We start from the raw sequence: 17,671 nt of genomic DNA, 5'->3' as shown, positions 1-17,671 counted from the left end.
GGACACTGAACAACACTGAAAATTAGCCTCCATTTGCAGTTTTGATGTTGATGGATGGGCATTTAGCTGGTATCAAGTTCTTTCCTTATCAGTATTACCAATGTCTGCTGAATCTCTAAAAATGTTGAATGTGTTGAAACATATAGCGCCATTTATCTGATTTTTCTCAACGTATTTGAATTGTTTCTTGTTCTACAGGAAGAGGGAAAAATAGGAGTCATATTCAATGTCGGGACTGATGACATCACCATCAATGAACCTGCCATCGCAGTGGCCGACGGAAAGTACCATGTGGTGCGTTTCACACGCAGTGGTGGCAATGCCACTCTCCAAGTGGACAACCAACCGGTCATTGAACGCTACCCTGCAGGTAGGACACCAGACGACTCGTGGGGGTCAAATGGTTAGATGATGATGGTTGGTCAACAAGAACACCCCCCGTGCTGATGTAACTATCACCCTGGCCCGAGTGGAGAGAAAGAGAAACAGAGTGATGTTGAGTAACAAAAGTCTTTTTACTGGAAAAGTAAACTGACAGATCCATTATATCATTATTTTTCAAGGCATCCTAAATATTCTAAAACCCCATGGCAAGGAAGGAATTCAGAAATAAGTTGCAGGCTTGTCTTTTTTTGCACCAAAGTGCAAATCAATTCCAATTGGAGCATGTATGGTGTTTTATTGGGAAGCATAATATTTCACTTTTTAACTATTCCCAGCTCCGTGTGAGTCACCACATGGAGAGCACAGATAACTACAGCATGAACAATCTAATAATGATCAGAAATTGACACAGTTGCCCCAAGTTGGCTCGCCTTACTCAGTCTGCCCAGGCATCCATGTGCTGCATTTTGCACTTGTTTTAAAAGCTTGTTTGGGTTTTGGCAAGAAAGGAAACGGGCAGATAGCGCTGGAAATATGACTCCCCCTTTAGCAGGGATTTGTTGATGCTGACGTTCCTTAAGCAGCTCAGCCACAGTTTCAGCTTCCCTCTCCCTGCAGTGTTCAGTGGAGACACACACGACAACAGCAATGACTTTATTAAATATGTATGTAATGACATTGGTTGTCTGTGTGAATATGATAACATTACCATATATGAGGCGACACCAAAGATCCACCAGCCTACAACAAAGCGGTTCAAGAAAATGTCTCTTTTTGAACCGCTGTGTGTGTTTTACTCGATTGTTGTCTTTCTTTCCTCCGTACAGTCCAGAAAGACTCTCTCTCTCTCTCTCTCTCCACTGTGTGCTCTGGGACCTGTTTCCTCACTCAGTTGCTGTTGAACAGGAAGACATTTTCTGTCTCTCTAATAGCTTCCCCTGCAGTGTTTCAATTTTTATTCAATTTGGATCCCACTAGGCCTGCGAGATTACTGTGCAGGAGTGGAGATCTCCTCAGAACCACAGGCCTAGGCAACCAGGCAAACCTGAATAGGTTTGTGCAGACAGTATATATGATAAGAAAAACACACGCAATTGTCTTTTTTGTCTCTCTTTAGTTAGATAAAGTAATTTGCAAATGTTCAAATTTTACTGTGGCATTATAGCAAAGTCTACAGCTCCAGGGTTAACTCTTGAGCTAGACTAGATTACCGCAATGGCTTTACCTTTAGAATCACTATAGGCTTTTCAACAGTTACATTCATATGTTGTCTCACAGAGGAGGACACACAGGAATTGTGTAGTCAAGGACACACAAGTTTTTTGTGCCATGAATGTTGCTAAAGAAATGGCTCGTCCGCCATTTACTCACTCGACTAAGCTGTTTATTTTTTAATGTGCTATTTTGGAACTTATCTGTGCTGTTGTCACACATTAGAGCCTTTAAAACAGGATTAGGAAGGTGTGAGCTTGGGCCTCGTTCAGAGTCCAGGGCAGGCTGCCAGATGGGACCGAAATAGCCCCTGTGTCTGAGTGAGAAGAAATGGCTCCTGAAAATGACAGGAGTCTCTTATCCATTCCATTTGTGCTCTTTCGTGTTGAAAGTACGGAGAAAAAAGTCCAGTATGATTAAATGTTTTAGATCCATGGTAACGATCACTTTGCCTGGGCTTGCTGATTATCTAATTGCTACTAATTAAGATAATGGTCCCTTTACTGTCATAGACATGCAGACCTATAGACATACAGTCATATAATAGTGTTAGACTTTGCTATGTCATTATCTGAAATTGTATATGAATAGGTTGTGTTTACCCCTCATTAAAAAGTGAGGTTGAAATGAATTTCAGATTTAGAAAGACAGGCCTTGTAAAGTTTGGTTTTTGAATACATACTGGCATTGGAACACAGAATCATTTTGACTGATGCTTTAAGTTTTTTTTCTTTTGAAATGCATATGAAGGTTTAATCACCTCGCCATCATGGAAAGTCAGTTCGTTTGTGTTTTATGTTCTCTCTGACAACTGATTGTCAGTATTATGTGCTCATTTGTGTTCTCCCAAGCCTGCATGCAGTGAGTCATGACCAACTCTCACTCTGGCCAGATTTAGCAATTAATTTGAGTTGAGAGTACTCAACCAACTCAATAACCAACTGATCTTCCGCTGAATGTTAACACCCCATCTTATATACTCAGGTGGTAGTTTTATTGCCAGATCCAACTGCTGTGTAATGCAATTTTCCACCTGAACAGTTCTTAATGCCCTCTTCACTAATCCTGCAACTTTGTCCACTTTGGCGAAATTGCCCACTCAAATGCCACTGGCTGATGGCCCGATGTGTACGCTGCAGGCCAGATACGTACAAATGCACCATTTGACATCAGTTCTTTGAATGTTTTCTACTTTTACCGAAACTAGTGCAGTAAACCTCACTGTTTGGATTATCCTCTCTGAAAAATAAAAAGCATAATATCAACAAACAGCAGCTGGCTTGTTAAGTGGAGAGACTTGCCATGTTCAATGATTAAGGCTGACTCATATGGGATAGGTCTAGGGAAATAAAGAATTTAAGTACATAATATTCTGTTACCACCTATGGATTTTGTGATTATACTGTACTCTGACGCATTGTGAGCCCACATGTGCATTTTAGTGTGTCATCTCCATATGCGGTAGTTGTAATGTTCTTTTAAGATCATCCTTTGCTCGGTTCAAAAAGACCTATTCACAGCCATAAGCTAAATTTTGCATGCCAGTTGCCTAGTATCCATGGTTTTGCTGTAAACCTTTTGTATCTGAGGCTTCACACATAGCTCAGGGAGGTATTTCAGGTTGGAAAACCTAGCTGTGTACCCAGCACGCCTGTGCCATAGTGGCATCTCTATTTTTACTTTTAACAGTTTGTACATACACACTGGTCCTGAGGTAATTTCACTCCACTGTGTGTTTATCAGCTATGGCTGGAACGACAAATAGAAATTGAACTGGAAGTTGGTTAGCTTTGACTGAAGTTGCTACTGGGAGTCACACTGTTGGGGAAGAATGACAGTTGTGCCAAGGCACTAGCAGAGATTCCATAGTAAAATCCCAAGGCAGACTATATCAGCCCCTCATCATTCACTCACTCTGAATGGGTGCCATTCAGGGAGCTCCTCCGCTGTTTACCGAAGAGCGCACTTGTCAGAGTTCCTCACACACCGAGGCTCAGTCAGTGGCAGAGAGTCGCGTTCTTTTCATTTTTATTTCATCAGTGGAAGAACATCTTCGTTTTTACCTGGAGCTTTGCACTCACTGTGTATAATGTGAATGACTGTCTTGATGATTTATACCGGAAAGTGTTTGCTTTGGTTTATTTTACCCAAATTTTGTATTTATCTGGAGACACTGTGGGGGAGCCTTTGAGTTAGTTATGATGTGCTTGACATTTCCCAAGCATGTTTGAGAAAATGTCTTCCTGATTCCTTTCTAAAGATTTATTAAATACAGAGTATGTGAATGTTTGATCTGTTTTATCCTAAAATTGCATGCATTGATATGTTGCCTTAATGCCTCATTCCTTTTCTTTGATGCAAATTTACAGGGACTATGTATATCCAATCCAACATTAACGATGATGACTAAACACTACTAAATATGTCTCCTATAAATATAAATAAACATATTTCTAACTAGAGGATGGTCATAAATCTGAACTCTAACCCACCATAAAATAAACCTAACTTTGGCGCATTAACCCGAAAGCTAATTCAGAATTGCTAAACTTGCTAGATTTGATGCCATGTCTTTCTCCTTGTGACCCATGAACTTCTTGATGTTAACCTCCTATCTGTCTTTCTAAATTCTTTGAAGGGAACTATGATAATGAACGGCTGGCAATTGCTAGACAAAGAATCCCATACAGGCTTGGTCGGGTAGTTGACGAGTGGCTACTCGACAAAGGTAAAAACAATTAATTGATTAACAAATTTAACTTCTTCACAATGTCTCTGAGAGATGTGCAGTTCATAGCGACGCTCATAGAGTGGTACACTTCTATATAATCCGAATTTCATCGATCCGATTCGATTATTTGTACAGCAAAGAATTTCAACAAAATGGCTGACATGCCGTACTGGGCCAAACGATCTCCACTGAGTGTCTTCCTCTCCTTTCACACCTAGAACTGCATCCTGTCAGAGACGGAGGTGTAATAACGTAACAATAACCCCCACTAACCCTCCAATAATACTCCATCATAACTGTCTGTAAATAGATGCTGGTTTTTATATGTCGTATGTCTGCTCCTGTGAACCCCCTCTAACACCTCTAACACTTCTCATAAACAGTCTTTTCTAAACAGTGCTTAACCTCAGACTCTAACCCCTGTGCTAAATAGTCAGGAGTTAAATAGGAAGAAAACTTCTCATATTGGCCTAAATTGTTTTCTCCAAAGAAGGTGGTGATCTCCAAAGAAGAAAAAAACTCTTAATTTCTCTTCATTTAAATTTAATATTTTTATCAGCAGATATAGATAATTTTCTAACATGCTGAATGATCCAATGATGTTATTATCACAGCCATTGAATATATGCCTTGCCAAACAACATATGCCTTGCCACTAATTGATTGTAATCTATAAAGCTGCTTTTTCCCCTTGTATTACCAGTTAAACATGCATTGTGGTAATTTCCTGAAAAGCTGAATAAGTTTGTGTGGACAGTATTGAGTCAGTTTCTGAAGTAATTATCAAGTAACTTCAGATAAACAAAATGCAATTATGTTTGTCTAGTAGAAGGAGTAAACAAAGACCTCTTTCCATTTCCATGTAACCTGCAGCCTCCTCATTGCTTCCTTTGCCTCCTGTTTAGTGGACTTAGTGATTCAATGGTCCTCTTGTATTTCAAAATAGGGAGCATGCCATGCCTTTTAAAAACTGACATTTTAAACCATGAAATAGAAAAAATGGCTGTAAATATTTCATTTTTAATTAAATTCATTACCCAGTGGGTTAGACCTCTCTAAAGAAGACACAGCCCAGAGCTTTTTTGAAAATCATAACGCCATGCTTCTATTTCTCATTCTGATTTCATTATGAAACCCCAAAGACATCAACTCAGCTCAGAGTCAAAGGGAAAGCATTTCCCCCCTGTTTTGCTCAGGTTGTCTATAGTTTCAACATCTCCATAAGGCTCTAGTGTCTAAGAGCAAGTCTGAGATAACACGTCTGTGAAGCTGTTAAATCCGCTACAGAAAGGTGAAGGCTAAAATAAGAGGAGGAAGCGCTAACAGATGCTAAAAAATACTCAGTTTTATTCTCGCATCACTGCGACTCGTTTGTAAACTTCAGAAATGAATGTCAGTGTACAGTAGTATTAAATGAATCTCACAGATGGAACACAGTAAAATAACATGTTTAATACCAGTGTAGTATGTTTTTTTTTTGTTCATATATTCTATTCTATTCCTTACTGGACTAACTTCATTTAACTTGAAGCCCTCAAACGCCTGAGGATCCCCTCCATTAACCATGAAGAGGCTCTTACCAGTGGCCTTATAGCAGCCTACTTGATAATGCACTGAGGCTGAGCACATCATTTACCAGTTTAAATAGACAACACTAGCCTGGACTGATGCCAGTTTTAAACAGCTAGTCATTCAGTGACTTCCTAAACAAACAAGCAAGATAGACATATTAGCTTTTGGCTATCTTAGTTTAAATAATTTCCAATAAAGGCTGCATTGACTGTTACACTCGTAATATGATGACTGATATATCTGTAAATGGAAACTGGAAGCTAATCTTTAAACCAGTTATTGAAACATTAAATGTAGACTACAATAGGCATTTTATAATTCTGGATATATTGAATCATATATGTGTGATTCAATCCAGTTAATTTTTTCCAATTGAGTGGTGCAGTTTTTCATTGCTTCCCAGCTAATACTTTCAGTCTACAAATAATTAATTGCAAAGATGAAGGTATACAGAGGGACCCCAAGTCATTTGCACTCTGTCTGTGTGTGTGCGGGCGTGTGTGTGTGTGTGTGTGGGTGTGTTCGTGTGTGTGTGTGTGTGTGTGTGTGTGTGTGTGTGTGTAATTCATTATTGTGGATCTGAGGCCATATGTCTATGCATGGAGCAAGAACGGGGAGAGGGGGTTCTTCTACGTAGAAGGTGGTGGGAACCCATTAATGTTGGAGCTGGTGGCCGATCAGATCATCATCCATGTAGATTAAAAGAAACAAGGCTTCTGTGTCTAAATAAAACATCCTCAGAAGCTCTCTGCACTCTCATTAATATTGTCCTCCAGTTCCACTCATTTTCCTTCCTTCATTATCTCCCACTGAAGTCTCATATGACTTCAGAGGCATAGATGATATGTGCTCATTTATTTTACACTGATTTGTGTTTCGTAGTGTTCTCTTTAGCCCCACTACTTTTTTGAGGCTGTCATGCATACTTGTGCTGGCAGTATTAATGTAGGTGGAAAGCAATACATTTTTCATATCACTTGGTGGTCCTTGATATTTAATCAGAAAAATCTGAAAAACAGGGACAGATTCAATAATGTGCCACTTTTTGCTCCTTCTATTTTTCCTCTCTCTCTCTCTCTCTCTCTCTCTCTCTCTCTCTCTCTCTCTCTCTCTCTCTCTCTCTCTCTCTCTCTCTCTCTCTGTGTGTGTGTGTGTCTCTCTCTTCCTCCCCCTCTCTCTCTCTCTCTCTCTCTCTCCAAACTGTCTGTATCTCTTTACATACTCCTCCGATGCATCACAGGGCGACAGCTGACCATCTTTAACAGCCAGGCGGCCATTAAGATCGGTGGCCAGGACAAAAGCCGTCCTTTCCAGGGCCAGATCTCCGGCCTCTACTACAACGGGCTGCAGGTGCTGAAGCTGGCGGCCGAGGGCGACACCAACGTCCAGGTGGAGGGCAACCTCCGCCTCGTCGGCGACGCGCCGTCCATCCTGTCAACGGAGACCACCTCGGCCACGCCGCCGGCCGCCGCCGACATGTCCACCACCATCATGGAGACAACCACCACCATGGCGACCACCACGACCCGCAGACAGCGCTCCCCGAGTCTGAAAGACAGCATCACACAGGTCAGTAGATGGGGGGACGCAGAGTGGTGGAGGTAGGGGTGGAGATGCGGATGAGAGAGGTTGACGGAGAGTCAGTGAAAATGAACTTATTATCATTGAAGCAGACTCCATTAAACGTTAACACACCATTAGTTTTCATACTCCAGCTGCGAGTGAGGCAGCCAGGGCTCTGTGTGACCCATCATTTTACGGGGCCTCTTGCCACGATCCTGATCAAATATTAATGTTTCTGGGGCTGCCGGTGTGGATATATGAGAAGCCAAACTGGATCAGTACTTTGCGAGGATCCAGTGGTAAGAAAACGAATATGCCAGACAATGGGCAATGAGATAAGAGAAATCTTTGACCTTTTCTCGGTCATGCGATATTGGGACTTTTCAAGCTGCGGTGGACAAGACGGGGGGTCTCGCTAAAAGCCCATAAATGATCACATGCGGTGGGCTGCGCTAGCTTCAGAATTAGTCTCCGATTTATTGTCATTGTGGACACATGCTCTGTCTCCTCCTTCACCATCTCCCTCTAACGTCCTTTAATCCCTCCCAATCATGTTTTACTTACTGAAGGACTCCTCACAGTCAACACATATGGCAAACCAGTCATATTTTGAGCCCAGAGGTTTAGAAGTTAAAGCCAACAGCTTTAGGATATCAGAGTGTTCAGCGCAAATTGAGTTTTAAAGATGCAATATCTTAAGAGGTGCTCTGTAATGAACACTCAATTTTCTCATGCCTTGCCAATGAATATGCTGTTCATCAACTTCGTCCCATGAGAAATCAGTCCAATCAAACCTTGCATTACCAGAAAGTAGAATGCATATTTAAACTTAACATATTTAGGAAAGCAATTATGTCTCAGTTCTAGGGTGAAATACTAGTTATATGAAAGTATGCATGTACTTTAACACAGTTTGTATAGTTACTATGAAACTTACTTAGTTGGCAAGCGCTTTTTGTCCAAGGCGGCATAGAAAATGAAGATGAAGTAGAGACAGAAGCAAGTGACTATTGCATTACTTACTGACTGTTCAATCTCAGCGGCCATTATATTTGCAGGACCAGAGTGAGGCCTGGGGCATATCTTATGTAAAGCTGTTTTTATCATCAATGTCATCATACAGGAGTTAGTGTAGTTTTCAATTATTCAACACTGTAATTTATTCAGTATTTGTCATTTATGATGGCCCATGTAAAACATTGGCAAATGTGTCCGTGACTAAGTAATAATTGCTTGCCATACTCATTTTCATATATGCAGATCAGCCTAAATTCTGTCGTGACATGTTATAGGAATTACTTGTAAAAGCGGACGATATTTGAACGGGAATACTAATTCAATGAAATTAGATTTAATACATTCTGAATGGCTGACAGGAGGAATTAAGGTTTTAAAGAGTTGCCAAGTCCATCCCTGTTCGTCACTGTTCACTTCACTGTTCTTGGCTCAGCGTACAGCTTTGTGAGAAGTGCTAACAGACCTTGGCATGCATGAAAGCACTTGGATAAACTGGCCTCTCAGAGTAACAAAGTATGACTGACTTTACCATCAAGTCTGCTGACATCACAAATAGCCAACATGACCTACAAACTATAGAAATGTTCCGGAAAGAAATTAGCTCATGCTGGCAGAGCCGCCGTCTGATGGTTTGCTTTGCTGATGGTGCCATGATTTTTGTATGGGCCCTTTATCTGCTGTTCTATGGAAGCTTGGCAGAAGAGGTTAATATTTTCTCAGAATGTATAAATTCACATTTCCTTGCATGACATTTCCCTATCCTACCACCATGTTGCTATTGCTCCCACATATATTCTACCAGAGCAGGGGCCGGAAGGTAACATTTTGAGTCGTAATGCACCATAAATGCACCATTTGCTTTGCCTAAATCAGAGTGGGTTATGTGTTCCAGCCTGCCAGTGACACATAGCTTGTAGTTAACCTTTCATGTTGCAAATTAGTTATTCTACAGTGGCAATTAGTGCAATTTAAAAGTACCAAACCATAGTAAAGATAATCTATGAGTCTTGTTTTGCCAAAAGATGCTGCTTGAATAAATATAGTTTGTGAAGGAGGCTGATAAGCTGTAAATATTCCACAGCTAAACAGATCTAAAATGTTTTTAATTATTATAATCAAATATTAACACAAGAACATTACACATACACTGTTTACACATTATAAAACAGTAAAAGCACAACATGATTGACTGAGATACTTGATTTCCCAGGGACAGAGATGATCATTGAGATGGATAGAAAGGTTTTGTCATTGTCAGGCAAATGCAGGCAATATTTGTGATATGTGTTTAAAACTTAGAGAGAGAGAGAGAGAGAGAGAGAGAGAGAAAGAAAGAGAGAGAGAGTCAGTCAAGTCCTCTCTACTGACAGGGTTTTATCTGTACAGTAGCCCTGACTGATAATTGTTGCTTTGGGCTCGGCTGCATAAACAGAAAAGCCATGGGTTCGCTTCATTAGCACGGGCTTGATTAGAAGTGTCTACATGATAATGGAAGAGATGAAGCGATGTCAATCACACACAAAGTGGCTATTTCCTCTCGGGAAGAGGTGGATGGCACCAGCACAGCGGTGCTGCTGGACATACAAAGGTTTCCTTCCATGGAAATGCAATCTTCTTCAGGGTGTTTTTCTCATGGATATGGACCCCCCATTGAATGTGTCCATTCAACACAAACAGTCATAGCAATGTGCTTTTTAATCAAAGAAGCCACGGTGATAATATTCACTCTCTCTCCGTGCAGAGCTCCGATGACCTGCTTGTGGCGTCGGCCGAGTGCCCCAGTGACGACGAGGACCTGGAGGAATGCGAGCCAGGCACAGGTGAGTGCGGGGCTCCCACCCCGTGGGCACTGCTTCCTCCCTGGGTACCCAAATGTCCCCTCTCCCCCTGGGTAGGGACAATCACAAAAAACGCACAGCACAAAAAGCCAAGACAGAGGGCAAGCAGACAGACCTGTTCTTATTCTCGCTTATTATAAACCTACTTTGCACCAAGAAGCAGCTTTTTTTCCCCCTCCTAATTTCTCACAGCTACAGGCAAGAGAGGTGCTGGCAGGGGCTGGGTGGCATCATTAAGATGCTGGCGCCTCCCCACTGGTTTCTAAGGTCAACGGTAGAGCTTAGAAACCACCCCTCATTCGATAGAGATGCATAGTAATCTGCCAAGCTTGTCTATATTCAAAAGAGTCAGAGCCATTGTTATACTACAGTTTCTACAAGTTTGTAACTGAAAAACAGGATATATGTTGCAGTCTGTATCATAATACATAGTGAAAGAGAGAGGCCCACAGATTTAGATTTAGCCTAATATTAAACCATGATTCAATAACTATAGCACTTTGTTTATAGTGAAATATCCTTAGATATGAAATGCTATTGGATGAAGTGTGAAAATAAACATAATGTGATTGTCCTTAATTCTTCTCATGACTGTGTTACATTTAACACTGACATTTTACAGGCAATAATTTAAATTGACAGCTACCGCATGTGTTAGATTTCAAGACTGTTGTGACAAATAATCTATCACTCACTTCCCCAGTTTATCTTTTATTAATATTCATTCCAATGTGTTATGACTATTCCCCAGTTTATCTTTTATTAATAGTCATTCCAATGTGTTATGACTATTGTAGATGTTAGGTGCCCAATGTTCCGCTATTTTCATTATAGTCCCACCTACAGTAACTGCTGTGAGATTATTATAAGTCATATTTGGTGGATCTTCTCACCTGTCCTGTGTACCTGTGGTTGGAAGCTTAGCTCTCCTGCTTTCCCTAAAAGGATGGCAATGTCATTTGTCCATCCTTGGTTACTAACACCACCCCATCCCTACACAATATCCTGCCTAAATCCGTCTCTTAGTCCCTCACTAACCCTACCTCATGAAGTCAATGTACCGGGACCCTTTCATCTCTCCCTGGACAGCCCCTACTCACACCCCCATGTGACCATAATGGTACTCGCTTCAATGCCAAGCACTATGAGAGAAAGTCCTGTGATTGCACGTCAGACTGACTGTCTGACTGGTTAACACTGAAAGACCAAGAGAGCTGGGGAAAGGATGTGTTTCTCTGTGAGGACAATCTTACACAGCTTTCTTTTTTTGTAATTTGCTTTTTTTCCCATGCAAAAAACATGCGGCCTATTTGTTGATGTAAGTGACCCAAACTCCATGGTATGTTATCTTATTTAAGCAAAAAAAAAAAAAAGAAGCCAAGAAAAATGCAAGAGATGAAAGAGAAGACTCTTTGGAAAATAGTTTGAAGATATTGTGCTATTTTACTCAGAATATATATAAATGCATAGAAAATGTTGAAGTAGTAATTATGCTAAGATAAATGTTAGGAGCAAATGCAAAGACATACGATCACAATCTGTAACAGACTAAGCCATAGAACTATTTTATACTTGAGTATACAACAGTAGTCTAGTCATCACCAGGCATGGCCTTTTACTGATTCTAACTCCTTTTATTTCTCTCCCTTCCTTTAGGAGGTGACTTAGTGATTCCCATGCTGACTGTGGATTCCCAAGACGCTCAGTCTGGCATCACATATTACCCAGCCATCCCCTCGCCCCCCACTTCCCTGACCCCCCTCCAGACCACCAAAGAGTCCCAGGGCCTCCCCGCCCCCCGCCCCCCCTGCCCTCCCGACCAGGAGGACTGCGGCGAGCCCGTGGAGGTCTCGGCCTTCGGCTCGGGCGAGATGACCGAGTCCGACGACGAGGACTTTTACAAAAACACCCCCATGGTCACCGATAGGACAGTCCTGCCCCCTCCCCCGGCCGCCGCCGCAGGAAGCGAGGGTGGGGTCCAGCCCGGGGCCGTCCCTCCGGGAGGCGCTGCCGCGGCCGCCGGCGCGGGCCCCACCAGCAACCCCGAGCAGCTGCACATCCCCGCAGGCAAGATGAACACCCTGAACACCCGCGACCAGATGCTGCTGCCGCCGGCACCACCGGCCTCGCGCCACCCGCCGCCCGCGGGCCTCACTCACTCACCCCCTGATTTCCCCCGTGTGTCCACAGCTCAGCCCGCCACGCCGCGAGAGAAGAACCCGCCCGGCGTGGCCGAGGTCATCCGCGAGTCCAGCAGCACCACGGGCATGGTGGTGGGCATCGTGGCGGCCGCCGCCCTCTGCATCCTCATCCTGCTCTACGCCATGTACAAGTACCGCAACCGCGACGAGGGCTCCTACCAGGTGGACCAGGGACGCAACTTCATCAGCAACCCCGGCGCCGACAGCAACGGCTCCGTGGTGAAGGAGAAGACGGCCGGCACCACGGCGACCGTCGCCAAGACGAGCACTAAGAGCAAAAAGAACAAAGATAAGGAATATTATGTCTGAGAATGAGTGATAGAGAAGTATAAAGAGAGAGGGAGAGAGAGAGGGAGAGAGAGGAGGGTTGGAGAGGAGGAGATAGTGGTCAGGGGAATTTTAGCACATTCATTCCCACACTGAATGCAGAATAATAAACAGAATCATGAAGGTTTTTTTTATACATTTGGAGACATCAGTGTGGTCCTGTTGTCATTATGAAGACTTACATAATGACACGAGGAAAACCAGCTCCATTTCAACATCACATGGTTATCAGCTATTTTTTATATTACGAAACAGTAGAAGGTTAGAGACCACATAACAGTGCTCCTAACTTTCCTGGTCATGACACAGGACTTAAGCACAGCTAAACTCTGCTTAACATTTTCTGTTCAACATTCAAGGTACATTTGTGAACAGTTATGTAAGTAAAAACAGTGCTGTGACAATGAAGGCACTGCTTTATCTGACCTACATCAGTATATTCCCTGGTCAGTCAAAAGAAGCAATGGTCCATCTTTATTTCTGTTTATTTTTCTCTAGCTACTGAGCCACAAGAGAGTGATTGTGAATTGGGGAGGCTTTGCACAAGCAGAGTCTTCTCTGTTGAGAACCAGGGTTGCGCTCAGGTTTGAGGGACATATTCTGCACCAGCAAGAAGCTGCTACCCCCCCCCCCCACCCACCCACCCACCCAAATTGTGGGGAACAGCTGTCTTACTGCTGATCGCTGTGACTGGCTCTACATAGATGTTTGATCTCAACTAAAGGGAGACTGTGAACTCTGCCCTTTGAACTTTTAAAAGGGAAAGCGTAAGTAGTACATTAAAGGACAAAGACAGACATGCAAATGGCCAATAAGACCACTGTTATATTCTATTAGCCTAAAAGGGAATTTTATTGAAGCAGTAATGTCCCAGTGGTCTGAAATCTGTTATTAAATTAGTGTTTGATCTTTTCAGACTAGTGTTGTAATGAACAAAATAAAAGACATCAGTTTTGAAACTGGGAGTCTATGGTGCAAGGAACTGATGTTATACCATATCTGGTTGAAGTTTTGAAATGAAACACAGGCTTATTTTTGTTAAAAGCAGAGGTCCATTATTCCAGTCTCGAGATTAAAAGAAGCAGCCTGCTCTGACGTGGCCTGGGACTCTCCAGCGAGGCCGATTAACCCTTAAAGGAGTACCGTCACACCGGTGTGACGGGAATGTTGGGAAATTAACATTCTAAAGAATATCTGGGTTCATTGAATTCAACATAGAATTTTAGAACCTTCAATTGTTGCGGAACTTAGAATGTTCAAAAACCTACACCTTTAAGGGTTAACACCAGTTAATGCACCGCCTTACCACCTTACCATCTCCTCTATGCCAACAGGTGGGAGAGAGTGTGCGTGCAGTGTGTCCACTATTACTGAGATGTGCTTTCATTTATGTGTAGCCTCCAGTGAACAAAAAATTATCAAGTCCCGATTTAAGTCACAAAAAAGGGGTAGGATACCATACAACTGGGAGTTAACAGTCCGGATGCTTTCTTTTTTTTGTCTATTTGAAGGAATTAGGTTTGTTATTGACTCCAGCAGGAGAAAGGCAGGGAAGGAGAAAGAAAAAAGCCCAAAAGTTAAAAGACACTGTATTTATGTACATAAGACAAAATCTTTTGACATTGTCAAAAATGTGTGTGTAAGTGTGCCAGAAAAAGTGAGCGAGCTCATGTGTGCATATGTATGAGTTTCTGTGCGTGTAATCGTTTCCTCCTCCATGAGACAGACTCAGACAATGACAAACACTCGGAAGACTTTTCTTGGCTTCCTCATTCGCCACAATAAGCACTTCTGCCAGATCCCCAGTGACACGTAACTGCAGACATTGAATATGAAAGGGATCTTTTTGGATGGTGAAAGTGAATCTGGAAGAACTTTCTGGCATCGCTGCAGTGGAAAGGAAAAAGGGACGCGGCCAACGTTGTGCTCAGACGCCTCATTTCCTCTCCTCAAAGTCAACATGAAGTGCAGTGAAGGAACGAAGAGTTGAAAAAAATAAATCTGTCTCATGAAAAGTGTTTTCCAATCAGAATAATGTGAATTGTGTTTAATTTTTTATTATTAAAATGAAATCCTCTCTGAAAAAAAAAAAACTAAACAATTTATGTATCGTCTAGATATTTCTCACTTTGGTTTGGAGGCAATCTTTTCCTGTGCTCACTCTCCTGATCAGCCTTTTTGTTTTTGTTTTAATTGACCCTGTATGTATGACAGACATGTTTTACACTGTAATATGGTAATTTTGCCACATAAAATAAATACTGAATCAAATAACAACAGTCTCCATGAACCAAGGAGAATGGACTCTTCTTCCACATGCACCTGATTTCAGTTGAATACTTATTATTTTCTCTACACACATGATTCAGCCATACCATACAAAGCCATGCTTTATAAATTATTTTTGTTACATTGCTTTTTTATTTGATATTTTTTTAACGTTCAGATATACTGTATGACACAGGCTGTCCAGGGTGTGCTGTGGTTCTTTATGTTCAAGTGTAGTGTTCCTGTGAGATCAACCTAAATCTGTATAAAATGGCAGAGGGGAGAAATACACTTGGCTCTACACTTTGTAAAATCCTCTCTGTGTTTTTATTTGGTCTCAACACTAAAACAATGGAGAAAAGTGAATGGTAATTTCCATTATTTAGCTATGAAGAATACTGAATGGATGGTATGCATACTGGTAACTACCATGTTTTACACACATTGGTCATTTACTAACAGTACGTGGCAGCTAGTGATCTACCTGGAGCTGTGGGGATTTTCCAGAGGTTATTAGAGTGAACAGCAGAGGCGTGGCCACAGGCCAGTGTAGTGGTTATTAGAGTGATCAGCTTAGGCGTGGCCACAGGCCAGTGTAGTCAAACTGACAGACTGCCCACTGTTCCTAGTCCTCATCCCACTCTGTAAAAACGCTCAGAAGTTAGATAGACATAAATGGATTAACTTTTTTTTTTTCATGTCCTATTTCATCCTTGGCTATGCAACTGGGCTGTCCCGCATATCCACCAGAATACACATCTGTTTTGCCAACAGCCTACTGAAGATATCGCCAGCCTCTCATGTGGCCTATGTTCACAGTATCACCATGCTCCTGAACACATTAACACATCAACACATTAATGTAAAACGTGTGGGTGCGATCTCATACCGCACCTCAGAATATTTTTGACATTGATGCCCCGATGCTCTTTGTTAACAACAACAAACTGAACTGTTGATTTTAGCTCCGCTCAACAGCACTTGGCACACACGACACTAAAGTAGACTGTGTGTCAATGTTTAATGTGCGGACATCAAATTGCTCTCAAGCAGTCAGTCCATTTCTAGAGAATGAGTCAACAACAGCACTGTTTATTTGTTTGAAAGTCAGCACCTGACCACTAAATGTGCCACCCTGCATCAGTGAAATGTTCTCTCATCGCATCTAATGTAAACACTCGGGGGAAAGTAGAGGGTAACAATTGGTTGCGAAAATTCTCTCGACAGACTCAACTCTCAGCACGTGCCCATCCATGTAATCACCACGTGGGCAATGGCAACACACTGGTTTTCAGGCCCAGTGGCGCTCTACTCATAACTAGCTTCACTGCAGCGCTGCAATTGTGAAACGACTGTGGGATCAGGTGCTGTCCGTGGTCCTGAAACAGATTAAGCTCCACACACAGCTGCCAGCAGAGACACAACCCACACAGCCTCACACCAAGCGTGGCCAGCAGAGAGACACAACCCACACAGCCTCACACCAAGTGTGGCCAGCAGAGAGACACAACCCACACAGCCTCACACCAAGTGTGGCCTTCACTTCTTCAGCTTCTGCTCACGCACTACCTAACTTCATCCAATCCCACACTACCTAACTTAATCCAATCCAATAAGTCAATAAGTGGCTCCATGCGCGCTATTGATCCACAACTACCCTGAATCTCAGGAGCACACCAGAGGAAGGGAGGCTGGATTGTAAATTAGCTGGTTTCCTACACTACCAATTAAAATCCCTGTTGAAAGGGAAATCCTTTCAGAAAGCACAGGGTAAAGAGGTAAATGCTTAAAAAGAGGTAGCACAGAGAAAAAGCCATTTAGTTGTTGCCTATCATTTTTTCAGTTTTGATCAATTCTGGTCTCCAGGTACATAGTCACAGCATCCTGAAGATGTACAGGCATTTTCTCTGTGCTTGCCGAGATTGCTTTGCACTCGCTTTCCACCTTCCACCTTCCAAAATTGCTCTGTTCTGCTTTGGCTTGTCTCCTCTGTGTCTTCAGGTCTGCTAGTTCTACACACTTGCACAGAGGAAATCACTGAGTGGGTGCTTTTTGTCCCTTTTACCCCCATGCTGTTGGGCTGCTGTAAAAATTGCTAGTATTTTTCTGTATGGCAGTAAAAGGTGGAGGAAGAGCTTGTAAAAATCTTTCAAAGCAAATCATTAAAACTCAGAGATTTCTTTGGCTATGGAGATGGCCTAGTTAGATTAGATAGACTTGTGTCACATAAAATGAAGCATTTTCTACTGCTTTGTTTTGACAACACTGACTTAACTTAGGCTGGCAGACTAGTATGAACAGTGATGAGACTGACATGATGCATTTCATGCAAAAAATAAAAAATAATCAAAAATTGCTCTTCGATAACCATCTGCGAGCACCAAATAGACAGATCAAAGGCCATTTCTACCAATCCCTTTCATCATGTAGTGAATGAACCATTTTGAAAACACGCCGATTTCCCCCCGACATCATCTTTTTCCAGTCCTCCAAAGCCAAACTGCCTATCTAGCAATGGGACTAGACTCCTCTCTGCCTTGCTGAATGACTTAGCTGAG

The 17,671-nt window shown here is 42.3% G+C and overlaps 1 protein-coding gene across 12 annotated transcripts in view; it reads left to right on the top strand.

Moving 5' to 3' along the window:
- nrxn2a (neurexin 2a) overlaps nt 1-15,135 on the top strand; it is a 187,996-nt gene extending 172,861 nt beyond the window's left edge. For 7 of the 12 annotated variants that reach the window (XM_048238051.1, XM_048238049.1, XM_048238056.1 and 4 more), the window contains 5 exons: nt 199-370; nt 4,235-4,324; nt 7,140-7,468; nt 10,221-10,299; nt 11,974-15,135. In XM_048238051.1, coding sequence (XP_048094008.1) covers nt 199-370; nt 4,235-4,324; nt 7,140-7,468; nt 10,221-10,299; nt 11,974-12,827 — 1,524 coding nt within the window. In that variant the 3' untranslated portion in view covers nt 12,828-15,135. The remainder of the gene's footprint in view (nt 1-198; nt 371-4,234; nt 4,325-7,139; nt 7,469-10,220; nt 10,300-11,973) is intronic. The other 5 variants (XM_048238059.1, XM_048238061.1, XM_048238057.1 and 2 more) reach the window with 4 other exon arrangements.
- Nucleotides 15,136-17,671: the final 2,536 nt, after the last annotated feature.

Source organism: Alosa alosa, chromosome 2 (genome assembly GCF_017589495.1).
Source record: "Alosa alosa isolate M-15738 ecotype Scorff River chromosome 2, AALO_Geno_1.1, whole genome shotgun sequence".
NCBI classification, from domain to species: Eukaryota; Metazoa; Chordata; class Actinopteri; order Clupeiformes; family Clupeidae; genus Alosa; species Alosa alosa.
This window is presented reverse-complemented; position numbering and strand designations above follow the sequence as displayed.